Here is a 26,890-nt window from a genome sequence, read left to right as displayed (position 1 = left end):
TGAAGTCAGCCTTTGCTTTTGTAATGCTGATCCAGTGGAAACCTGCGTGCCACAGCTTCTCATGAATGAATGCAAGAGACTGGACAGCCAAAATGTAATAAAAGTTTGATGAAGGTCTAACCTGAGACTGCCAAGTTTGATCTGCCAGAAGAGAAGTCAGCAAGGGATACTCAAGTCTGTTAGACGTTTGAAGCTTAAAAGCGTGGTGCAACTGTTGCTGTGTAGTGGGACTTACTCTGTCTTCCTTGCAAAGGTGAAAGAATAAATCCCTATACAAGACCACACAACTACAATCTTTCAATGACCAACCTCTGTATCCATAAGAAGGTCAGAAAAATCATTGCTCTGTGATAAATATGCACGCAACATGACAAAACACTCCTCGACAGTTACCACACTGCCTTTGAGGGTAGGTACCAGTTGTCCCATCTTCTAAACTGATTACAAAATTGACATCTTCAAAGGTTATTAGAAATAAAATATGGGCTCCTGACAAGTTATGGGAGGAGAATTCTTTTGCAACAGCACTAATGCTATGACTCGGGTCTCACCGAATGCTCACATAATAATCAAGAAAGACTATTATGTTAATGGCAGTTTCTTTTCTGTACAGAAAAACTAGTAACACCACAGAGTACCTGATCCACTGTTGTTTCATTCAATTATAGATATTTTTAAATTTCACATGAAGACTGTAGGAAAAATATTATTTTCAAATTCATTCTTATTTTGACTGCAAGGGAATTTCCAAGCTAGTAAAGCACATGAAAGAAGAAAATTCAGTCTTACCTTATCGTCAATATCACTCTCGCTGTCACACTGTGGATTAGAGAGAGAAAAAAGATTTTGAGAAACACCTTTATGTACAGGGATCTTTTGCATCATCCTCTTAAATCTTTAGGATAGCTGTTTATGATGTTCTCAGTTCAATGAAACACACCTTTGATGTTTGCAGTAATGCCTTTTAGATTGCTAGCATAAACCAGGCAAAGCCAATTTCTCTCTTCTTATACAAAAATGTGGTATACTCTTACTTGGATGGGGGAAAGCAAACTTTAAACAAAACCGACAATCAGCGATGCATTATAGCAACAACTGTAACATGAATACCACAGCAAAAAGCATGCCTTTTTATCATCCCAAATTGTGGAATATATAGTAACAGTTTTGCATTGCTTCACCTTGATAAGCACTTTGTCATCTAACAAGGAAACTGTGAAACTGGCAATCAATTTCTAATTTAATGAGTGGTACCAAGAATAGTAATTAAAATACATCATAAATTCTGGTACATTTTTTAGTTTGAATGAGATCACGATCCCAGGAGGAAGTGTTTACTTAAAGAGTTTTAGAATGTAATCTCTTACAGCCTCTGTAAATGAAATGCTCTATTTTCACACCAGAAATGATGGAAAGACAACTTGAGCACTGAACATTTCAGGACATGCACATCTCATCGGCTGGAGCTAAGAAAGATTTACAGTAGGGAAGAAAAATAAATGTCTTGGTGTCTGTTATACCGTCAGAAAGTGGCCAGTGTGTTTTGTAGCCTTTGTGCCCAACGGGAATTTTCTCCTTCAGCCAGCAGCTGATGGGGACAGTCCGGGTGGCTTTCCGTAACTGGCAGCACCCTGTTGAGTTCACTAGTCCAACAAGAGGGGACTCTGCAAGCCAGCAACAACAAACTACAAATGTGGAAACGGTCCATGAGAATGCACGTGCTTCGGTGTCATGAATGTAAAAGAAGGAATAAATCTGTTTTGGCTGTTTTGATCAGCTCCTGCTCCTCACGGAGTGGGGAGGGGGGATGTTTCCTGTCGCATCCTTTTATGCTGAAGTTACAAAGCAGAAATTTCAGCTATGACATTCTTAGTTTTCTGCAGATTTTTGAGAGATTATTTAATCTCCTCTTCTTCCATTTGGCACATGAAATGATTGACCCAAAACACCTGAGGAACCTTTTACTCTTAAATTCTCTGAAACACACTGAGCACACAAAGAACCACGACACAGCAGAGGGGTCTCCCACAGTGATTCTGCAGTGAAGACTGCTCAGCTTCCCAACTGACTCCTTATTTCCATTTAACTGCAGTGGAAACGCTTGGTTTAAGGAACCTGTTTTTCTACAGGCTTGACTACGCAGAACTCTCCTCTTTCAAAACAAAACCATTTTACACTGTCCCACCTGATCCACAGTGTGTTTTTCACAGAGAAATCCAACTGTTTAGAAGGATGCTCACAGATCTAATTGTATCTGTAACCATTCTGGGAAAAACAGAACCTGAAGCAAAAATGGTAGAAATTACAGGAAGGCAGGACACTGCTCTGCAGGGGCTGGGGAGCGGTGATGGGCACGTCCTACGGGAGTCACCAGGGTTAAAGCCGGCAGACTGCATTAAGCCCTAGCCAGTTACTTTGTGCACGGAAGGCAAGAACATCAGATAACCACATCTTTAGCAAATACCTTCCCGTAAGCCGTTTGTGCCTTTTTTGGGGGCTTTTTTTCTGTCACTGAGCTTTACGAAAATTATTATAGGAAACACGGTTTCTGGGTTTTTTTTCACAAACCAGATATTCAGATCAAAAGTAAAATCAGTCCTGATAAATCATCAGCAGCAGCCATTTGCTGACTCTCCCAAACCCGTGCCACGTCACAATTACAAGCCTCTACTCTGGGTCTGGAACGGGATCGATTGTCCATCACCACTGAGATACGCTGAAACAGGTTTGCTGGGCAAAGGCTGCCCCAGTACCTGCTGCATTTGTGCTCACTGAAGACAGTGCTCATTCACGCTGACAAAGCAATACATTCATCAAAAACAAGGCGGCGGGGGGAGATGCAATCGCAGCAGTACACTTGTTGTTATTTACATGCTCCTGAGAAACACCGGCTGACTCAAGGGAAGCCTTTCACCTCCACCCGGGGGGCTGAAATCAGGTCAGAATGCTACGAGGAGTGTGCATTCCCCCAAATCACTGGCAGAGTTGAGTGGGTCATGAAGAGCAAGTTATTTTACCCTTTAAACTTGGTGTACGCTAAGTATCAGAAGCTATAACTATCCTAAGTTACCATTTTAATCATTGTGCTCATTCAATCTGTGCACATATTTTAAAGGCAGAGTATTCTGATGGTGTGATTCAACCTGCACAGTTCAGACTAAAGCACGTTATAATGGGATTATACCTGGCATAATGGCATAAAGTGGCATAAAAATTAGTGAGTACACTCAGCCCTGTGTTGCTTAAAATTGTATGCTTAAGCAACGCCAAATACGAATGTTAATTCCTACAGCGGCTTAAAGAATGATACACTGAAGTAATAAAAAAATAAAATAAATTAAACTCAGAAATATATTGACTAGAAAACATTCAAAATTATCATCAAAACTCAGACACTTTTGCCTATGAGCCCTGGTTTAATAAAACCGCAGTATTGTAAACCTTAATAAATGTAGCTTAAAAATATTTGAGAGCAGATGTAAACAATATTTGGGAACTTCAGTAACCATTATTATTCAAATACAACATAGTATTTTAGTCTTGCGCTCTAATTTTGTAGCAAAACTTGTCTTCCTATTTCTTACTGCATTATGATATTTTAAAATAAGAGGACAGGCTTTTTCTTGTTGAAAACAGATCTGACCTCAAAAATTTGTATACCTATTACAGATGGTTTGCATTACTGAAAGGTGCAGAATTGCTTTATTTAGATGCCTAATTTTGCTTTGTACCAATATGCAACTTTGTCTCATGTAGATAAGTGAAAGTTGCAAAAAGCCAGTGAACCATCAAATCCACATGCTAAATTTTATAAACAGACATATGAATGAAGCAAACATCTGCTCTCTGAGGATACATTTTTCCCCATTCGGGATCCGTAAATACTGCATCATTAATTGTTTTTAAAATGGAAAGGACAGCAAAGAATTTTGTTTCATTTTACCTTACATCTTCCTTACTTTAATCATGACTGCATCCGTCTTGCAACTGAAGAAGCCGGCGGGGCTGTGGACGCAGATCCACGTGCAAACGCGGCTCTGTGCAGACATGGAGCCCACCGTGCAGCTGCGACTGCAAGACGGGCCCTTTAAAAACCGTATTTCCGCCAGCAAGTTGCATAATTTCTTGTTTGCCTTATGAAATAGCTGTCCTTTCCCACCTCTCCAGCCACGCAGGACTCGCTCATGCACACAAACTGCCTCCGTATGGATTCCTACCACGTGGCTTTTAAACCACCAAAATACCACATCTTAATCCATGTGAGAATGAAGTCCCAAACTGAGCCAAAGCTGCTAAGCAGGCTACATGATGAGACATCATGGGGGAAGAATTAGCACAACATTGTTTAAAAAATTTGGACTTCTGCTTAACATACAGCATCCTGCACAATGAGACTCATGGCTACCAACCCATGTTAATCTCCCACCGTCTCCTGAAAAAAAATACAGCCAGCTTTGGTGGAACTTCCCTCCCCAAGCTTCAGAATTCACCTAGGTTTTCTTCTTTTTACTTTGAAGAAACAGGCTCCCCCATTCGCATCGAGAAACAGGAACTCACAGGTTGCCGAACAGGCAACGGCACTGAAAGAAACAACGCCAGCAAAACCAAACCCGCCCGGCCAGATCTGCGAAAAAGAGAACCGCTGTTGACCCCTTCCCTTCGCGGGGGTGTTAAAAAACACAATTTCCCTGGGCTGGTTCAGTTTCTGTGGTAACAGCCTTCAGTCTCCACGTACCCGCTCTCCTCCAGCCTCCTCGCCTCCACCACCCGCCCTGCAAAGCCCTGGGTCGACAAAGAGAGACTAAGGCTGGGGCCTTGCATCGCAGGGATGTTTAAATTAATAATGAGCTCATAGGAGAAGCTTTGGTTTGACCCAGAGAATTTTCTGTGTCTTAAAGGACAACTTATTCTGGCCCGGTGAGGAGGAGGCCGGTGACGCTCCCTCCCGAGGGCGGAGCGGGCCAAGGCCGTGGGGGCTCCTCCGCCACCGGCCAGCGCTCGCCTCCCACGCAGCTGTTGTCAGAGGGACAAAAACCCTTGTCAAAACAAAAAAGTTAAAGAAAATGTGGAGAATGGCAACTGTTGACAGCTACGGGGGCTCACTGAAAGACAAAAGCTTCAATTACCTGGATTTTTCTAAAGGCCTGTTAACACTCCTGGTCTATAAGCGAAACTGTAAACAGCCATTGTGCCGGGTTCATAAAGGCTCCTAAAAGGATTATTCACTGGGTTGTGCCAACTGCCTCTCAATTCCACCAAGAATGTTTGTAAAGCCGACCCCTAATTGTGCTGCTTTTTGGAAACAATTTCTTGCAGTGACAGATTCCAGACAGAAAAAGCCTCCCGTGAGGTAAAGTTAAGCAGAAACCACACATAATTCAGGTAGAATTGGCTCAGTGCATCGTAAAACGGCCTCACCCCTCCCTCCTTCTCCCCACTTCTGCCCCACAGAGGAGGAGGATGCAGATTTTGCAGGCACAAGCCCTCCACCCATGATGACCCAGCACCGAAAAGACGCTGACAGACCAGCCGTGGGTTCACCAGGACCGGGCACAATCGGGCGGCTGCTGCCAACGCACCGTGCTCTGGATGAAGGTCCAGGCTCCGGATGAAGCAGTGAGTGAAGCAGAACGCAAAGTGGCTGCTTTCCTGACCTCCACCTAAGCAGCTGCAGCACCTCCACAATCCCTGCCGTCCCACCTGTTCCCTTCTTGCACCCAAAAGACCTGAGGAATCAGAGATCGAGCTCCCATATGTGTAAACCAGGCCCCGTGGCAGCTTTTTTTTTTTTTTGACAGCTGAGATGGCAATTCACATTTCAAGACCCCCTCTCCATCAGGCCTTTCCCACCAGGCAAGGCATTACGATGCATTTTCCAGCACTTGCTTGTACAAATCACCCCAACAGGGGAGAAAGGCAGACTTATGGCCACTGCAAAACACAGGCCATGGTGTATTTGGAGAAGGGCCTTCTCTTACCATGGAGATGTAGATGCCACCAGCAGCACACCTGCCTGCGGTGAACTGAAAAGAAACCTCGAACTTCTCCCTCATCCCAAACAAGCTAAGCTTGAAAGGGGAAATACGAATGTTACCCGCTGTGGTTCACATGACAGAGAAGCACAAATCGGATCACTCCACGTAATGGATACCGCCGAGGTTTGTGTCACTGCAGATAAAGCTAGATCTCCACTACAAAGGTTTTCTGGTGGACTTAGAGTCTGAGATGTTCGGTAGTGTCATTGCTGGCTCTGCCACAAGGTCCAGGCAATGAGCACTGCTGCAGAGTGCTTTAGCTGTGTAAGTTCAGGTTTTCTGAGTGCAGAAGGGGAGCAGCCCTGGAACGAGTTACGCGTGGATTTTCCAAAGAAGCAGCCCTCGCAGCATGTAGGCTCTGTGCTCCGGGACACCTCCACTGGCACCAGGCTCCTCACAAAGGCGTGTCATCCAAGAAGTGGCAGGATCCATACTAAAAGTGTTTGCATTGTGATTCTGGATGTTTTCTGGTGAGTTTAAGAACCATGAAAACATCCTTTGACTCTTTGCTTACCCCCAACATTTTAACTTCCAGATCACCCAGTTTTTCTGCACCTAGCAAAAGCGCTGCATTGATTAACATGAAATCAGATTCTCACATAACTACCTCATGCCAGGAACTAGAGTTCCAAGAAACAAAACTAAAACCAACCCAAGTCTCGCAAGAGTGGCAACACTGGGGTGTTACATCATCAGTGAGGTGCAGAGAAACACTCTGTGGGGTCACATCCTCCAAACTTTTGAGAATTGCACAGAAGTCACCTCAGCTTTTTCGCATGAACGTGCTATCTCCTATTCCACCCAAACCCAGAGGTTTACGATCTAGGTTGTGCCTACGCAGCCTCGAGGCTATAGGGCCCCGTTGTGCCAGACACTATACAGCACAGAAGTTACAGGTTCCTGCCCAAACAGCTGACAGAAATGCTTGTTTTTCCTTTGCGCACAAACCTATATACCTACAGGTATTATTTCTATTATGATTAAGCAGAGGGTGATAGGCATTAAGCTAGCTGTGTGAAAAAACAGCTCCCAGCCTGGACGGACAAGTAATCTAACCAGTCTACCTGCAACTAAAATTGTGTGGGGAAGTGTAAGGCTGAAAGAAGAGGAGGCAAAAATATTAAATATACAGTCTATAACATTACAATGCAAGCTGGCAGGGTAGAATATATATGTAAAAAGTTGCATAGAATATACAAACAGCGTAGATACCTACGGAGCTTGCACACCCACTCAGTCCCAGAGGATGGCCATGTTGCTGCTATCTTATTATTTCCAACCACATTTAGTTACTGAATTTTCTTTTAATAGCGAAGCTCGGGGAAGCATTAGGCTTAAATCCCAGTTTGTTAATGTTTCTTTTAAAGGAAGAAGTAAAATTAAGCCTATTTTTAAGAGCCCTCCCCCCGCGCCCTGTCCTCTGAGCTAACTTCCCGGGAGCTGCTCGCAGCAGCAGCGGCACGTATGGATGTACGCTTGTGTGTGCAGGGGGAGGGTGTTGTTTCCTATTAAGTCTGGCATCGGATTCATGTCTGCAGGGGCTTGCTTAAGATGATAGGAAGAGAGAGTTTTATCATGAGCCAGACTGACAGAAAAGCCTGCTAATGGGACTTGAGGCATACACAGGAAAGAAAGTGCCAAAACATTAAGCTACCGCCAAGTGTCAGAGGGCCACTGATTTATTGCAGCAATTTTGCCACTGTGTCCTTTATAAGGTCCCACAAGTCCTTCCTCCTGGCAAGAAGCTGTGAGCTGCTGCAGCTCGGGGAGAAGTTTAGATCCAGAGCGCAGAAAGTGTCCAAGCGAAAGGCGGGGGCCGGGGGGAGGACGGAAATCGAATGTTGACTTGAACTTGCCCCAGGCAGCAGAGTCCTCTTAGCTCCACTGCCTCCCTGACAGTTTGATGAAATGAGTCAGGGCCTCCCTATGGCTAGACCAGCTCAGGCTTCCAAGTACCGGGGTAGAGCTGTAAGAAACAGATTGAGCCTCAGGGCAGCAATTTTTTTTTTTTTTTTTCCCTTTCTCTCCTCAGCATTCGGCTGGGGGAAGGGGGAGGTTATGAGCGCTACAGATGTATAGGCTGAGCCTTTGTCTGCGGAGGGGGAGAGCGAGGGGGAGAGAGAAGAACGGCAAGAGAGTATTAGCCATGGCAGCCGAGAATAGCCCTGAGCACTATAACTAATTTTGAGGGGCAGTGATGCATTGTACGGGCTATGTGCTGTTTGGTCTGAGGGGGCCCCTGTTGTGAAGCAGCAATCAAGAGGACATTTTGTTAAGTGACCAACAGCTGTCATCTGCAAGCCCAGAGTAGGGAAGCAGGGAGCAAGGGGGAGGGAAAAAGGGGGGGAAAAAAGAAAGAAAAAAAAAGAAAAAAAAAAAGAGCATTTGTCCCTTGGAGGCAGAGCACATTAATCCACCAATCTGCCACAGCTTTAACTCTAAAAGTGCTCGATGCCTCTGAAAAGCCAAACTCCATTCCATCAGCCGCTCGGAGAGATGGGTACCTCTCATCCTGCTTCAGCCTGCCAGACACAGGGAGCTTCCCTACCTCTGTGGGTCGAGGAACTGACACTAAAAATACTGTTTAAGTCTCTTTTCATTCCATAAAATTGAGTTGATCTGCTGCAGCTTAGGGTCAATCCCTCAAGGACTGTTTTTTCCCCCTTCCCTTTTCCTTAGCACTCATAAATTAATCAGGAAGACCCTGACTAAGTCATTTCATGCTGTACGACATAAAAGAAAGTCCCCTGATGATCCATGCAAGGATCTATTAAAAGCGGGAGGGGGGAGGGAAGAAGGGCTAGGGAAGGGGGAGAAAAGGGAGGGAAGGAAGGAACCAAATCTCAACCTTTTCTGATATTTTAGGATAAAAGCTGGAGGACTTTGTTACAAATTCTAGCCAACATCAAAACACCTTAAATAATTCAAAGAACACGTTAAAGAGAAGAAACTGAATGTTGCTCTGATGTTCAGTTGATGCAACGCAGAATATTACCCAAAACAGCACAGCCTGTTAAGGGAGACAGCAGCCTTGAGCATTTCAGTTCTTTAGAAAAATGTCAGAACCTGTAAAAATCATAATTCCCAGCAACTTTTTTTTTTTTTTTTTTTGCATGATATAAACTCAGTGAGACTGAAATGTAGGTTTCTGACAAGCTGTTAACAAGACAACTTTAGAAATCTGTCTGGAGCTCTCAGGGAGATGGGCTGCCATTTCACTGCTTTGAAGAAGTTCATGACATGACAAGCAAAAATCAGGGAACAGAGACCTAAAAACCACGGTGTAATTTTCATTTGCTTCTGTCGTGAAAGAATTCAAGCAGAAATATTAGAAGGCTGCAAAAGTAAAAAAGCCAGCAACTGGAAAATCATTGCTGTGGTTTGACAAGCACATCTTTTATGCTGAAAATGGTTTCTGTATTATTACACCTATATACAGGAAAGCACTTTTAGGAAAAAAGAGATAATCACAGATTATTTCTCGAGATCTTCAAAGTAAGATCTACAGCTGCCTACTTTCAAGCCAAGTCTAGAAATGACCTAGTTCACAGGAAAGAGTGACTGACCCATCTTGAAAAAGCTGTAAGAGCCACCAGATTTCTCTGTTTCTCACAACCCTGCCCTTCCCCCCATAGGAAAGGTAGAAATATCTGTCCATAATGCAATCTTTTACGGGAGCCTACACAGACGAATGTTGCTACAGAAGCATTTAATAAAGTCACATTGATTAAATATAGAAAAGTCAGCATCCAATACCATCTACACAGCAATGTCTGTGCCACATTCAGGAGAGGCTTTCTGACTGGTTTACCATATTACACCTCCTACTTTATGCCTTAATGTACCAGTATAAAGCTTTTCCATATTTTTTGGACGATTTAATGATGTCTTTTCGAGATTCAATCTATTCTATTCTATGGTTAGAAAAAAGTTGATTGACCGATCAATCGATCTATCTATCCATGTCCATATAATACATATCTCTCAATACATAATCTCTCTCCCTCTCTCTCACTATTTTGACTCATTCTAAGTATTTAATGATAAGTTGATATAGCTGACTTGAAGTCAATTCACTGATTGTGATTGACTCACTATATCCACAGTTGCAGAATTTTGGTACCCTTGGGATGGCTGCTCTGGGAAACTCAAAGACAGGCAGCTGCATACATACAATCTTATGCTTAATTTCAGCCCGTATTTGCCAAGAAAGAGAGAGATCGGACAATGCAGGAGGTCATTTTCACTTGTAATGCCTATGATTATAACAAGGGGTAATGTGTATTATTACAGGCCAAATTTGGCCCAGCATTTGCAAGGACCACGCAAATAACGAACTGAAGCTTCTTCACCGCTATCCTCTTTCAACTCATTTCCATGCGGCTCCGGTGGTGCAATCCTACAGCCATTCTTGAGTAATTGAAAGGACAGCGCATGCGAAGTTGAATGGCTGACACTGCATTTCACCAATTTACAAAATGGAGGAGACTCTGACAAGAAAAGAGATGCAGTTCGCTTCTTTTCTGAAGTGCTCACAAGTTCTTTTCATTCACCTCTCACTTGGGCATGGTGTCACCTGTCACTCATTTTCTTTTCATTAGACAGATACTCCTGGAGACATTACAGCTTCAGTGCTGTATATGGGCTTTCACTAAAGAACCAGAGAAAGATCCATTACTTTCTTACTCTACAGTTTTAACCTATGGCTAATGCCCTTTGCTTGCAAGAGACATCTTGCCTTGCTGCTTCGCCTTTATCACGAACCTCCTGGCTTGGAGTTACCTGGACGCCCTGCCGCGGCTGCTTTGGTCCCTCACACTCTCCAGGGAGGAGCAGAAACCAAGAGAGGATTTGCAGCGACTCACAGCACAGAGCAACTCTAATTTTGTTTAATGCAAGGATGCCTAGACAGGATATGTCCAACAGAAGAAAAGTGGCTTAAAGCCATTATTTACAACAATTAGAGGCTGCTGCAGTTCGGGGTGGGAGGGCAGCTTATAATCTTTTGTTAAAATTAAGGAGGAGTTTAGAACTTAATATGGATATAGCTAAAAGCCACTTTAACCATAATGATCTGTCTAGCAATTCCTCACTTACTATAAACATCAGTTTTCTTCTTCTATTTGGACTGTAAATCTAGTCCATTACTATGCCATGTCCATGTCATTATGGAGTCACCAAAAAGTACTCGGCCACTACAAAATACCAGGATTTGTTAAAGTACCCCCACTCTAATGGAAAGCATTTAGTTATTCTCAGTGCTCTGACTCTGTTTGGAAGTTTCATTTACATATTTATTTAGTGTAGAACATGCATAGCTGCCTTCCCTCGGTGCTGAGCCACTATTAGCTGCAGGAAGCTGTTAGAGGGGATTTCAGCATGGAACTCTGAGGAAAGGCATTTCTTAATACCCTAGGACCCTGCGTAATAACAGTCACCCTCCAGAATGAGGGTGATGGATTTCTGGTAGTGAAACTTGCCGTGGTTTGCTACAGCTGATTCACATGAATGTTTATTTATTTTTTTATTTATTTTAAATATGTACACACACACTTTTTCTCATGCTGCCAACTTCCTTCTTCCTTACTTCTCCCTGTAAGTCCAAGTGGTGCAGTGACAAAAGAACATACCAGACTATGCAGGAAGACATCCACCTGATGACTCTGAAGTTCCCCCCCAAATATATCACAGATTTTTCCATTCAGATGCAAGCTGGACACCCAAAAATTTCTAATTGGATTGGAAATGGGGATTAATGGGGATTAATTTCTGAATCAGAGCTGGCCCCATTTAGGTATGAAGGCAAATCTCCACTGTGCCTTGCAACCATTTACCCTGGAGCTGGCAGCCAATTTGAAGTCAGCTGGGGTGACAGGCTGCGCACCTCGAAACACAGCGCTATGATGCGGTATGTAATATTTCAGCACACTATTCAATCAGGAACTTTGGACTTGGAAAACAATCCACACCGACTGTGTTCTCAACACACAGTAATTCAGTAAAATGAAGTACAGTTCTTTTGAACTCAATAAATATAGGAAGGTTATGTGAATCAGCTGCTTTGTTTTGTTGAATGCCTTTAGCCACTAAGAAGGGAAGTCCCTGTTGCTGTCAGGGACAAGATTTACAATACTTATATTTAATTAATGTAATAAGGAATATTATTTAATTCCACTGCTATTTAACTCATAGAAAGGTTTATGTTTATGTGGCTAAAAAATATGAAGCTTACAATAGCTACCATTAATGTTTGCATTCTTGAACATTAAAATTCAAATCTGGTAAAAGATTTAGCACAACAATTGAGACATCTACAGAAGACCTGTTCCTCCAGGGGAACCTTCAGAGCACGTGCTTGCAGATTTCAACCACTGCTTTTAAAATAAACCTTGAGGGATGGATGTCCCACTTGCCACAGGCAAGCTACCCTGGAACAAAGAAATTCACCAAGATAGAAATAAAAAAAACCCCCAAACTCTCCAGCAGTAGTTATTAACGTAAATGCAATGCAAATTAAGTATTTTTTTTCCTTTCGTTCTGTTTAGGTCTTAAAAATATTAAAGTAGGTAAGTCTTGGAAGTGAAGGACAAGCATTGCCTAGGGCATACATTTGGATGTCTTCAATGTAATCTGAGGAATACAGCAGAGGCTGCAAGCTAATTCGATAAGAAAATAACGTAGTTGGTTATCCACTCTTACAGAATTATGCCTTGACAAAGCTAAATATAAAAGCTTCAAGGCCTATGCCGTTACCTGGAAAATACTTCTTTGGACCACAAAATAACAAACCTTTAAACATTAAACAATTTTTTAAAAATATATTTGCTATTTCAGGTGAAATCATAAAGGCTCTCCACCACCTTAGGACATCTGCTACTCTCTTCTGACTCCCCTAGATACTCATTTGTTCTTGTCAGCGCCCCAAATGTCAATGATTGATGTAAATTTAATGGTTTACAAGATGAAGCCTCCTACCTCACTGTTCTACTTTCAGACTGCAAAGGTAGTTTGACCAGCACTGACCTTAAAGATCAGGACAAGGGCTGGTAGTACATGTTGAAAGATGGGAATGCAAGTATCTTTGGCTAAACTATCCTGAAATATTCTGAATAGTCTCTTTATACCTTTCTGTTGTCACTATAGATTTTTTTAATTTGTATTTTTCTTCCAGGACTGATGTGGAAATGCTCTGTTGTGTGAATAGATGTCATTTATGAATATAAGCTCCAACACGTCAAAGTCTTTCCTCAGTAGTGAGAGCCATACACAGTCTGTATGGCAAATCCAGACTGGAGTGATTAGAGAATAAAAGAAAGAGGAAACATCTCAACAGGAGGGGAAATAAGAGAAAAAGAATAGAAGACTGAAGAGCAAGAATGGAAAAAACAACTTACCGCACTGTGGACCAATAATGAGATGGGACTACAATCATTGTCTGTTTGGGAATGAACTCTATCACCTTTAATCAGTAACCATTATTATTAGCACCATGATAAAACTGCTAATAATTAGATGGAACAAACTATTACGTATTTGTCGCGGAGTGAGAGTACATTGACTTATAGAAACTTTTCATCTTCCAATAGGTTATTATGAACAAAGGTAAATGTGAAATCTGTTTGAAAAACTGGAAAATACCTCGATGATGATGTTTTAACTCCTCTCAGTTTGTGTGCGCTGGCACTATGAAGTGGACAGGTCTTCCTGCTCCAACGGGCGGTTTGCAGCCACATGTAGCAATAAAATGCATAAATAGCAACTCATGATAATGCTATTATTAGTATGTGCCACTACTGCCCATATAATAACAACAGGGGTTTTCAGAGACTGCAGAGTAATTAGGTGTCTTTAAAGCCTTTTCATGGAGCTAGGGTGTGGGAAGTTCTCCTCAGCATTTATGCAAAGTACCTGCACACATAACTGAGAGCTCAAGAGCTTCTAGCCAGCTTGTAGCAGCACAGGTCAAGAATGACAGGGTCTCATGATAATCAATGTATGTTAAAAAAACCCTTCTTTTAAATTCACACCTAACACACTTCTGTTTATGAAGCAGAAATAACATTCAAAACAAACCACTTTATTAACTCAGCTGTCTAATGAAAATTTGCCACAATTACAAAAACAAATCTTTGTTTTCAATTTTCAGTAAGCAGAGCTTTAAAAGAACAAGCTGCTCTTGAAAGCATGATAGTTTTTTTCTTTAAAAAAGGAAAGAAAGAAATCCTTCCTAGCAACTGCAATTATGATACTTTCATGTCAAATGAATTATATTACTGAAAATAAATCTTTCTAAGATGCACAAGAGGGTTATCTGGCTCCAGTCAGACTTATGCATTACTGGTTTTATATGTTGTACTCTATTTGATTAATATAGGTAATCAAATTATATTGCCTTCCACTGTGCTCTCAAATTCAAGGCTATAATGTTTTCAATGACAAAGTTCATAGAGTTGTATAAAAATGTACCTCATGCTGTACCAGCCCTTTATTGCTGTAGTAAAACACCATTTTCAATTTAGTAATAAGTGATATAAAACAGAGTGTCTTGATTGGCAGGGTCGTATTCATTATGCAGTGCCCTACGACACAGCACAGTTTGGAATAGAAATTTAAGGACAGAATCTACCACAATCTCAGATGCTGATACTTCAGGGAATAAAATGATTCCTTTTTCATGAGTGGTCCAAAGGAAGGACAAGGAATTGAACACAAAGACACACACACATATATATGTGTGGAAAAGAGAAAGGGGCAGGAAGAGACTCATCGTAGCATGCTAGTACTCCATACTGGTTTTCAAGCACTGGAGCCAATCCTGTACTACTGCTTCCCACTGAGGATAGGAAACGAAAAATAGAAAATAACAGAAAAAGAGGAAACACAAGAGTCTGGATAGCAGCAAATACTGGAGAGCTCGTTCTGGCTCTGCCGCTGGCCTGACTGTGACCAGAAGAAAAATTTCAGGGCTTTGTGATCCCGAGTGTTTAAATTGAGGTGCCTTAATGAAGTTGTGTTATCAAGTGCTCTTCACTTTATGAACATCAGGATTCTCTAGAGAGCTGTAAATTAGACTGTCAAAACTGGTAAAATCTTAAGTTTGCAGCTACCTTTGAATATGTAAATCCTAACCCTTCCCTTCCTTCTTTTCCCTCCTATAAACCAGGAATAACGCTTAACGTATCCGTAAACCATCAAACCAACCAATCTGTGAGTTCTGTAGAGGCAAAGTATTCTGGTGAGCCTTGTCATCACTATGAACACTATCTAGAAGAGCAAGAATTATAAAGCCATTTTCTGTGGAACTAAATGGCAGAGATATTGTTAGCTGGTATCTTTTCTAAGCATGTATGTTGAGCAAATGATACAATCAGGAAAGACAACCCTTGGACTCAGGAATTAGTAATGTTATCTTAGTTTTGTTTCCTTGGCAACTTGACCTTTCATAATTTGCCCAAAGGCAAAATATGGGCAGCATATCCCTTTCAAATCATACCTCAATAATCTTGTGATTAAAAGCATCACCAGAATGTGGCCTTGCCATAAGATGGAGAATTAACGACTCTCTACTAAATGATCCACTGATGTTGAATCTAATTTAAGTAGCCTTGCAAGAATATTTAACACTTAATGATAGGCTCTGTATTAGAGTAGGTTTAATCTAGGATGCAGCCACAGATGTCATAAGAAGGAATTAATCAGCATTGCTTCCACTAAAACAGAAATGCAAAATTGCTGAACAGAATGTATTAGAAACAGATTAAAGAACTGGGACTTAAACATAAAAGAAACAGAGCTGATGCCACCCTCAGAGAGCTAATTTGAAATACAGGAAAACTTAATTTGCCTTTAACTGAAGAATTGGGGTGTTTGAAGTTACTAAAGAGAAGCTTGCGTTATCAAGAAGGAAAGGAAGGCAGATAGTCTTTTCCCTCATCAATTAAAAATGAAAGCCCAACCCAAATATTAATGCCTGTCTCAAAATCCCAACAAAATGAAGTTACTGATGCTCTAGGGACTATTGCTGCATACTCCATGAAGTTCTATACTCAATGAAGTGCTGTGGAAGTTTCACTGATTTGGAAAACTCCTGCCCAATTTCAGAAAAGCAAATCTTGGAAATAGGGAAATATAGCCTATTGTTATTGAAATGTTTGCAGTTGAGAGAAAATATGAACTATGATATTTGCAAATTCACTCTAAATTCCCTATGTAGAAAGAACTTGCCCATCCAAAGGTTTGTGTAAAGATCTACATAACAATTACTCATTGTTGCTTCAGACAATTTATCATCTCCCCTATTATTTGAGGACTTCATGCTGTCCGCAGGGTTTACACTGCCCAGTCTCTTCCATTAACAAAGACAGGTTAGAGTATAAAGCCAGACGGGACCACAGACCACCAGTTCAGAGCATCTGTACAGCACATGTCATTAAATTTCAACCAGCAACTCTCCGTTCATGATTTGACGATACTGAGAATGAATCCCCTAATCCATGTATCCTTAGGAGCACGTCATGGATTACATACTGCATTCTTAAATTTTTTGAGTTACAGTTAACGTTCCTGGTAATGATGAGGACAACCTAAGTTTAGCGCAATTGTATTTCTGCTGAAAACATCTAGGAGTGTGCTGAGTATTCCAATGGCCTGATTCAACTAGTGCACTCCCGATTTACTATCACTGCTATTAAAAAGGTTTTTGACTGGGTTGAGTGGCCCTTCCTTGAAAAATTACGAAACAATCTAGCTTTGGTCCCAATTTTCATTGATAGCCTAATAGAACATACAAATCATCTCAGTGCTTGTTCCCAAATTAATGAAAAACTTTATATAAAGCTTTGATCTTGATGGAAGAATCCATCAAGACTTCCCATTTGTCTCCCTAATTACTTGCTTTGATGCTCATGGCTTGCAATCACTGCATAAGTTAATGTCCTGAGGTTGCCATAGCTACCATTAGTGAAGCAGAACAAGAGACATTGCTCTGCACATAACCCACCTTTGCTAGATGTTTGCTTCTTTACCCTGGCTGTTCCACCACCAGTGACAGTGTAAAGGTACTCCTGTACTGCACGAGAAGTTAATAAAATAGTTCCTATTAACTTTATTAGAAATGTTACTTGTGACATTCACTTTTTCTTTCTCTCTGCTGCTCAGTCACTAGGGGTTTTGAAAGCAGTGAAATGGTTAGAAGACAAAAGTGCAAGGAAGGACTGAGTTTACTTCCCAACTTGAACAGCAATTTGCTATGTGATTCTGTGCCTTGGTTTTCTTGACTCTTGAAGGATAGCAATGATGCAGCTTTCATCACACAGTCCTGTTTTGAGAACACACTGCTAAGAACTGATGAAAAAAGCGTGTAATATTATTATATTATTATAAGTTTGTGAATATTATTATATCCACATTTCATAAAAAATTTGCTTGTACTGAGTTCATTCTATTTCTACAACTTTCTGGTTAGCTAAAAACCTTTCATTAAACCTCCACACTTCTCCTTTTTTAATAAAGGACACTGAACAAGTAATGATGCATAATATACTTCAACATTACTAGTAATTGCTCATTGAAAATAAGAAATGAGAAATCGCTTTCTTATTTGCTTATCTGATGACCTCTAAGGACAATGACATGCATGATAAATGCAGAGTGTGGTGTATTTCCTCATTTACTGTATTGATCTGATTTAATGTAATGTCAAGAAATGCAATACTAAGCCATTAAATGCCAAGAAAAAGTGTATTTTGCTCTGAAGTGTAAGTGCATTTGTAACTTCAGTCTGCACACAAGTTTTTCTACTTTCTGCAATTAGTTCACGAAAGTGTTTAGCACAATCTGTTCTCAGAAGTTTCCCATTCTAAAGAAGATGACAAACAAATGAAATATCTGAGTGGGAACCACCATCCTAGCAGATTTCAAATAACTTACCAAGGTTGACTGAAAAATTCCTGCAGTAACAACACAATACTGCTTATTTTGCTTATTAGGAAGATATATCACTTTAATATTCTGTTCCTGCCAAAGTTTTATGCATTCTTTTAAGTGTATGAACTCTAAATCTTTTTTGTTTGGAATACAGTATTTTCCTCTGGGAGGTATGGTACATGGTAAGTATGGAAAGTTAACATGTAATTAGCATGGTAATATATAAGCAAATTACATCATGCTAAAGTTAATACAGGTTCAGATCAGAAATAATCCTCTAAGCACAGCCAGCATGAATTACAAGTTTCTATAACGCTCAGTAACCTGAAAACCTACAGGATCCTGAAGCACCTACCAAACACCGTGGCACCTCAGATGCTCTACTGCTCGTTACCGACCTGCGGTGTTTCACACTGCTCCCCAGGGATCCATCTGAAGTTTGGAAATCACTCGGGCACAGCTTTTGTGATGAGCTGTAGGTGGTGGGAAATGATGGAGCTCACATCCCTTAGGACCAGGTTCTAAATCTTTACCCACAGTGTGAGAGCAGGATGCTCTCTTGCTAATTTTCCTCACAATCAAATTTGCTTATTTTCCTCAAGGAGTGACTATTAAAAATAAACCTACTGTGGTTTTATTTTTTGTAGATCCTGCCGTTAGGTCATGCCTGACAAGATGTGAATCAGAACCACTGCACTAGCAACAGGGTCGCATTTATAACAGACAGCGCTAGCACAGCTCTAATGTGCTCATTAAATGACCCACTATTGGTATCCTAACAACTTCTTACTATTTTATTTAGAAACAAACAGCAAGGAAAGAGAGGGAGATTCCAAATTAATTAATTTGGGTTAGTGAAGAAGAATAATCAATTTTGGCATCAACACTACACCTTATTTTTTTTAAATTAAACCAATACTACATGCTGTTTAGCAACTCCACAACCCACATAATGACAGAAACCAGCTAAGTGAATCAACAATCAGAATAAGCAGAAATCAGAGTAAACAGATTAGGGCAATCGTCATTGGACAATCCATATAAATAAGGACAGTCATTTGAAAAATGACTAATGATGGTACCACGTGTTAAAGACAATGAAGAAAAGGAGTAGGAGCTATTTTTAGACAATTTCCTTTCTTCTGAAGAACATAAAGCTGTTTGGATTCATCTCTCAAATACTATGGCTCATAATATGACAGGTTGTAACGCACAGCACATGAGAGAGAATACATAAGCCAACATAAAACTCAGCATGATTAATATATGATTAGTTCACGTTTGTACAATGCTTTGAAGATGTGAAGTGCTAATTAAACTTTCTGGATTAGGCTGGTTGATGCCCCAATGCAATCCAGATCAGTAAATAAAAAACTGCAGAAGTTTAAACTAACTGCCCAAAGATTGAAGAACCCATGAGACTAAGAAATGCTTTACATTTCAAGTGGATAAACAAATTTATGCAAGAGAGAGAGAAGGAGAATTCAATGCCCCAGTGAAGATATTTAAGACAGATTGATGAAGATATTTAAGACATAAAGATATAGCTGGTAATTATTTGAGAAACACTGGTTCACCTCCCTCTACCATCACCAGAAATACTCCCATTGACTCATGAGATACAGAGACATTTCAGCTCAGGAACCCGTAAATATTTTCTGAACCAAAACCTTAAAATCTAATGACCTTGCTGGAACATACACAAATACCTTCCCAAATGAGAATGAAAAAAATATTTAGTTTGACATGTGCAAGGGAAAAAAAAGAAGTAGCCTCAGACTGGAGAGTGAAAAAAGAGAGAAAAATAGGAAACTCCTCTCTAGCTTTCATCAGAGATTTTGAAACTAGACTTCAGGATGGAGGGAAAGAATGAAACCTGCAGCAGATGAACAATATGTGGCTCACAGCGTCTGATTTTTTTTTTATTATTAGAGAGCAAAATACATAAAATAATTTACAGCAAAAAGACCATCCCAGAACATCACTCACATGGGACCAATATACAGCTCGGGATCAAAACAGAATGCCATCCAACAGAGAGATGTTGACTCTGCTACTGATCTGGCCTTTTCCTGCTTAATTAAAGCTACCAAACACTTGAGCTGTAAAACTCTAATCCCCATTAAAGTGTCATTTTAGCAGTAGGTGATCAGACCTTTCAAGCTACACTAAGTAATTATGCTGGCAGGAACCATGTGTAGTACTAATGTGACCACAGGAGAACCACATATGTGCAGTCAGGAGCACCGTTAATGCACAATCTGGTAACCAGCTAAGGATTACCAGGCAAACTAGTAGTTTCAGCTCCAGCCACGTCTGAATGGAGACGAAGTCCCAGTAGGAAGCCATGCCCAGAGCCACGCAGAGAAGACGTGTGGCTCCAATTCTGTGTAAGTATCAAGTAAGACTGGATAACCGTATCTGTGGGAGCAGAGACTGCATGTAATGGTTATTTACCCTTCGGTTTGAAATAACAATAAAGATGAAATGTACCAAAAGAGTAGGCACAAAACAATTAAATACTCGGTGCTTTAATATATACTTTTGATCTCCATTACGATGCAGAAAGAGACATGGAAGCCTAGAGGACAAAAATTGGTTTTGTACTATGGTATGTTTTATGGAATAAGAAACGTGACCAAGGAAAGTCCCAGTAATACAAAAAACATGTCGACTTAAAGCCACGACAGATGCAATGCAGTTGCACTTCAAGCTTAGCAAATGCTTTGTGAGCTGACTTCAAAACCAGTATTTGGGGGACAGGAAAAGAGGGTCCGCTGGAGATGCCCAGTGGTTAGAAGGCATATTGTCTTGATGCAGCAACCACATTAAACCACTCATCCTCCAATGCCTGAATTACTGGAAAGAACTGAGACAGAAGAAAGTCAAAACAATGCAAACCTCCTAATTAGTGTTAAAATGAAACAAAGGCACTTTCTTATTAGGCAAGATGCACATTTTTCTGTAGTGTGCTCTTGTAAAGGTCTAGGACTATCACTCACATAATATATGAAAAGATGTAATCCCTAGGTATATACAAATCTTTTCCAAGTGTTTTTAAAGCTAGCATCTGTAGCAATACATGTTTTTCAGCAAATATTCAGAATGAAATATTTCATAAAGTACTTCAGCACTTCTTTGAGTGTTTAATTTATCTGACATAAAAGAACACGAGTCTATAGCATTTTCCTGTAAGTGGATGTAAAATACGCATTGCATGGATCCCTGTAATTAAAAAAACAGCAAATCATTGTCATTAATGCACAAGCAAGATCATAAATGAATACATTATTAAGTCCTACTGAATTAATGTTTAACTGCAATAGAGTTGAAATTGAATGAGGCAATTAATCAGAGTAAGAACTGAAAAAAAAGCCACATCTGTCTCACTTTGAATACATTGAGCAAAACGACCTTCAGAACGGTACTGCCAATCAAACCACACCGCCCACCGATGTGACAGTCTTGGTGCCACCACAGAGAGAAAGTTTAGTCAGTGTAACAGATACAAGCTTTCCATCTGAGTCACTTCATGGGTACATCTCACCCTGAGGGAGTAAAACATTATGTCTCAAGGGTCTTATTTCATAAAATCATGAATGTTCAGATGGTGAAGATCATGCTGGTTATAAATGTGAACTACATCTGCTCAAAGTCACTAGAAAATGAAACTGGGGGAGTTGACATACATTAATGATAATTTTTAAAGGCTTAATGCTCTTCAACATCTAGGAGAGGCTAAAAAAATTCTGTTCAGAAGCTTTTGTTCCATGGATAGTGCTTTGATCAACTAAAATACATTCAGTTAAGTTTTTCCTCATCAGTCTTAAACTCCGTAGTGGAATTTTCTTTAACGGGTTAATTAGACTCCCTCAGGTTCTTAACTGTTGAAAAGTCTTAGTTCAATTTATTTCAGAGTTTAAGAAGGAATAAAATGATAATACTAATGATGATAATGACCCTTATCCTAGCTAAAGCTTTTTGCACTTCCCGTGTAGAACAGTATCTATTGTTCACAGGTCCTACCTTTGACGGTTAGGTAGGTACATGTACTTTTCTTCGGTGTAACGTATTATGAATATTAAACAATATTTTAAAAGATAAATCCATTGGTATTTTTGTAGCAAGTGCTTAAGCAATAATTATCTTTGAATAAGGATTTTTTTCTCTTAATGCAAATGAACTGCAAATTTTCCAAACCACAATTGTTTTCCTACATTGAATTGATGGAGCAACTGGCATGTAGGTAATCAGCATACTCATTTCCCTTTCAGCAGCAATAAGGAGTAGATTCAGGATTTTCCACTTAAAAAAAGGATTGCTCAGATATTCATTGATAAAGCAGCTAATAATTAAGGGTTAGCAAAGTTTGCCAGAGAGCTGAATAGTGGTTAACCTGTTGCTACACTCCTGCTATCATATCGATAAGTGCGTTAAAGCCATTGTGTTACTTCACAAAGCACAATAATTTGTCATTTGTGGACAATACATAGCTTTTTGCACCAAAAAAGCCAAGTCAAGCTATACAATTATCTTTCCATTAACACTTGCAATCGTGCATTTGCCCGCAGTGCATAAAATGGATACCGCCAATGCACCGTCTACACAGCACGCACCACCCCAATTCATCAGGGGAGCGATGGTGGCTCAGGCTGCGATTCAACCTGAGTCACTGCAATTTTTATGGTGCGTTTGAAAAGCAACTCCCAGCACCAAGAAGTTTAAAAACTTGTTGGGAAACTTAAGTCTGGTGTGAGGAATGAAGTTGGAGTGTGGAATGAGAGTAGTTCTGGGTTAGTGGGAAGGAGGATGGCAGGGTGGGTTCCTGGTCTCTGCCAGCTTTAGGACTTTGAAGAGTTCCTTCATGGTCGAGTTCCTCACTCCCTAAGCCAATGAAGTCCCATCAGTGAGAGGGAAACAGTGCCTGACTTCTGCATAATGGTCTACAACCATTGTTCTGTGCTGATCCGCACATCACTCTCTTCAATAAGAGTCATAGTATCATCGTAACTATATAGTAATAAATACTGCAAAGAAGCTTATTCATCTGTTATCTGGTTTCAGACTGTGATCTCTCTTGCTCAATATGAAGAGATGGTGGGGTTGGCAGGAGCGGACAACAGTTGCATCGAGGCTTTGATCTTCATAATCCTCTACCAAAACTTGTAATAGTGACTCAAAACCACTGTCACAGGCTATGAGGAACATTAACAAGATGAAAAGTTCGTTTTAGCTACTGTGGAAAGACTGAGGAATACAGATCTTGCGTGCCTCCTCTCTGGTCAGATTTATTAATGAGTACAGATCAGAGAAGGGATGGGAAAGCGCAACCCTGGGAAACATCAGGCCTTGCTTCCTGAGAAAAGTGACACCTGGAACACGCCAAGGCTCGCATCAGATAAAGGTGATTCCCTTTAAGGACAGGGAATACTCTTCCGTATTTTAAGGGCTTTTAGATAAACTTTGACAACTCCCTGGAATATATTTTCAGGCTGGCAATATTTTTATTTTATTGGGATACCAGTGTGAGATCTAGGCATGTCTGGATGTGTGCCAGTGTGCATCAATCTATTCTACCCTTTGCTGACCAATTTTTTCTGACTGTAACATCAAATATGAAGATTTTAACAGAACTGTGATACATGGTATCAATTCGATATAAACGCAGGATGGAAGAGCGCAGCAGGATGGAGTCATGGCTGTACAGGACTGTTTCAGCCTTGTCTGCTAAGTGTAAAATATCACTGCTTTTATTAAACCAATCATGACAAAATAGTTTATCAGCACCTAAATGCAAAGGAGAGCATTAATGATGGCAAGTATCTGCAGAGCTAGTTAACCAACCCTGTTTCATGGGAAGATGCAGGATTCAAGGCTGAATCCTGACCTGACCATAGCCAATGGTCTACATCTTGTTGAATTTTACGAGGCTGACGTTGGGATCTGTAATAGGAACGGTGAGCAGGGAAGAAGGAACAGAAAGAAAGAAAGAATAGAGCGGCAGTGGGGGCAATTCACTAGCACACACAAACCCAAAAGATAAAATCAACAAAGCAATTAAGCTTCAACAGAAACAAGACAGTTCTTTCTGTTTTGTTTTGGGGTTTTTTTCCAGTGTGAATGTTAATTACTGTGCCTTACAGCAGAGATAACGAGAGGGTTTTACTGCCTAGCATTTTTCAAACAAAGACATGAAAAATTCATGAGCGGGGAAGACCTTGGTGTTGAGCTTCAGTTTTCTTGTCAAATATTTCAGCTCTGGAGGTCCTTGGGAAGGTTACATAGCAATATTCAAGTCTAAAGGATGCCTGTCAGCTGGTTCTAAAAGCAACAGGAATTTTATAGGCTACACGTGACCTTGTCAACGTATTTTCACTGGCCAACAGTGTCTTCCAGCATCATTCACCCAGTTTACAATGAAAACCAAACACTAAAATGTCTGTTCTCCTAAGGACAGAGCACTTGCAACACCAATCTGTCCACAACATAGGAACAAAGATGGTTCATCTGATGTCAAGAAATGCTGATGTCCACATTCCAAAAATGGCCCAAATGTACCACTGTGCTGACAATCAGACACTGGGCTCCAGGGAAACTTTGCCAGTCACAGAAATTCTATCAAGACTCTGTACAGTCCAAAATGTCACCTTTTAACTGTGAAGAAAGATACCACTATGTGTGGCATGGGTTCTGAGAAGACCCAAAACCTCTTTTCAAGTAACTGGCTTTAGACACGTGGATGTTTTGCAAGTTAGCTGTACATTTCTCAAAACTCAGTGGAGTTTTTTACAAAGGTTACAAAAAGGAGTTGCTGTTTGCTGACATGTAGGTCAGGCATAGATCAAGTGTGAGACGAATAAGGCCGTTTAGTGGACTAACAAGAAACAAGTATAACACAAAAGCTTTTGGGATCATGTGAAACTCCTTCCCTTACCTAATCAAATTCACCATAGCAGAAGCAGGAATTTGATGAGGTCTTCGACATCTGAACTGCTCAGTGGTTTCTTTCCTTGTTAATTTAATAAAGAGAAATCCCTCAGGTGAGTCACTAAGAATCATTCTCCAAATAAAAAACTTCCCTAATCCATGGCTGCATGCTTTTAAAAATTATTCTGCATCAAAATTCTCAGCATACCACCTCTTCTAGAATATAGACTATTGGACAAAGACAAGACAATAGTTGCATGCATAGTCCACATGCTCTGTCTGCACTGATCTTCACACAAACACAACAACAACTCAGTGTCACAGAACATGCTGCAAGATCAGAAGCCTTAATTGTGAATTTGAGTCAATTTTTGAATTAATCTCCCTTCCCTGAAAGCCTTTTTGTCAAGAAGGCAGTTTTAACATAGCTTAAGACTCTGAACGTAGGCAAGAACCTTCAACTAAAAATATTAACAAACAAGGAAAACCCTCTCATAATCCTGTCAGTGTTTAAGACCTCGATGGAGCCAGAAGTTCACAGTGGTATACTGATTCTCTCCCAAAGTACTGTTTTGAAATTAGACTCTTCTTTAGAACCAAAATTTCCTAGTCTGAATGGTTTGTGTTTCCTATACCTGTGCTTGGCCCATATAGCTTAGTGTCATATGTAACACTACATTGCTGCTTGTGACTCATGAACCTGGGAGGTATTTCTCTTGCTAGTGTTGGTACCACTAAACCCAAAAGGGTTTTGGCAGTCACAGTTTTGGCAGAGGTACTTAAAAGTATTTTCTAATAGGGACACTGGAGTTGGAAGGCAACGTTTGATTATGTTTCCCAGTACTAAGCCTTTAGGAGTAAAGCTGCAGCCCATCAGTTAAAGCAGGAGAGACTGAACACTCACATCACTCTCAGATGAGTGATATAGACAAATCTGTAGCTAGAGCTCTTTTCCCCCAAAGTGTTTGCCACCAAAATCAAGCAGTTCTAAGTTCCAAACAACTACAAACCCTTACAAGCTGCAAACCCTCCAGTCAAAATACCTTCCCCTTCACATCTGCTGAGATTTCACTCAACTACTGCCACCACCTCCCTGCCTAGAAGAGCAATGGGATTCAACTTCTAGTCTAAAAGCAAAAGGTTATTCAGAATATTAAGTCTTTGTTTTACAATCAAGAGAGAGGAAAGAATGCTAGCCCTTCTCTCTCTTCTTTTATAAGCTGTTGCTGATGAATGCCATCCTGGGCTTTCAGAGATATCTGCTGATGTTTACAGGAAACATGGTAAACAAGAGACCAAAAGTCAAGTAAGTAAATAAGCACATTGGTTCCATCAGCTCTGCATCTTAGACTGGTGATAAAGATGTAGTGTATTTAACCTCAGCAAGCTTCTCTTAAGTACCCACACTATTCTGTGTGCTTGTGACCACCGTATGCTCTCAGACAACCACACTCGGCTCTCACCTCACGGCGCCGAGGCACGCAGTCTCCCAACGCCGCTGTCTCAGCCAGCCCCTCCCAGCTCTTCTGGGTGCAACAAGGTACAATATCGCTCTTCCCAGGTGTTCTTTTCCATGCTTCGCTCCCTGGCTGCACTCCTCTGAGCCAACAATCTTCTCCTACTTGGGACACGTTTTTGTTGCAGAAAATATCTTTCAGAGAGTTGCCTTACTGGCAAAATAGTGAGGATGGATTCTCAGCTGCACTCTAAACCTGCTGGGAGCAGTGAGTGGGGATGCAGAGCTGACATGAAATGAGTACTGTTACTTTCCTAAGGCTGGGCACTGTGTTCACCGTGTCTGCTGGACAGACTACACTGGCAAACCCCATCCACCTATGGCTGTTTTGGTGCTTGGTGGACCCTTGAGAGAATTCAGCACTGGGCGTGGAGCATTTTGGAAGTTGGATTTCTGGTCCCAGTCTGAGCTGGATTCCAGCATGACCCAAGCAGAACAATACTTCGTAATTCCTAAGAAAACACTCGGCCTGGTAAAATGCCAGAAG

General features: G+C 40.8%; 1 protein-coding gene across 1 annotated transcript in view; it reads right to left on the bottom strand.

Annotated features, from left to right (window-relative positions):
* Positions 1–26,890, bottom strand: part of FBRSL1 (fibrosin like 1) — a 550,180-nt gene that overhangs the window by 183,207 nt on the left and 340,083 nt on the right. Inside the window, exon 5 of the mRNA XM_082007705.1 lies at positions 790–819. Within this exon, the coding sequence (XP_081863831.1) occupies positions 790–819 (30 nt within the window). The remainder of the gene's footprint in view (positions 1–789; positions 820–26,890) is intronic.

This window comes from Phaethon aethereus (assembly GCF_964289735.1).
Source record: "Phaethon aethereus genome assembly, chromosome: 17".
NCBI lineage: Eukaryota > Metazoa > Chordata > Aves > Phaethontiformes > Phaethontidae > Phaethon > Phaethon aethereus.
The sequence above is the reverse complement of the archived record's forward strand: the minus strand, read 5'-3'. Positions and strand labels throughout refer to the sequence as shown.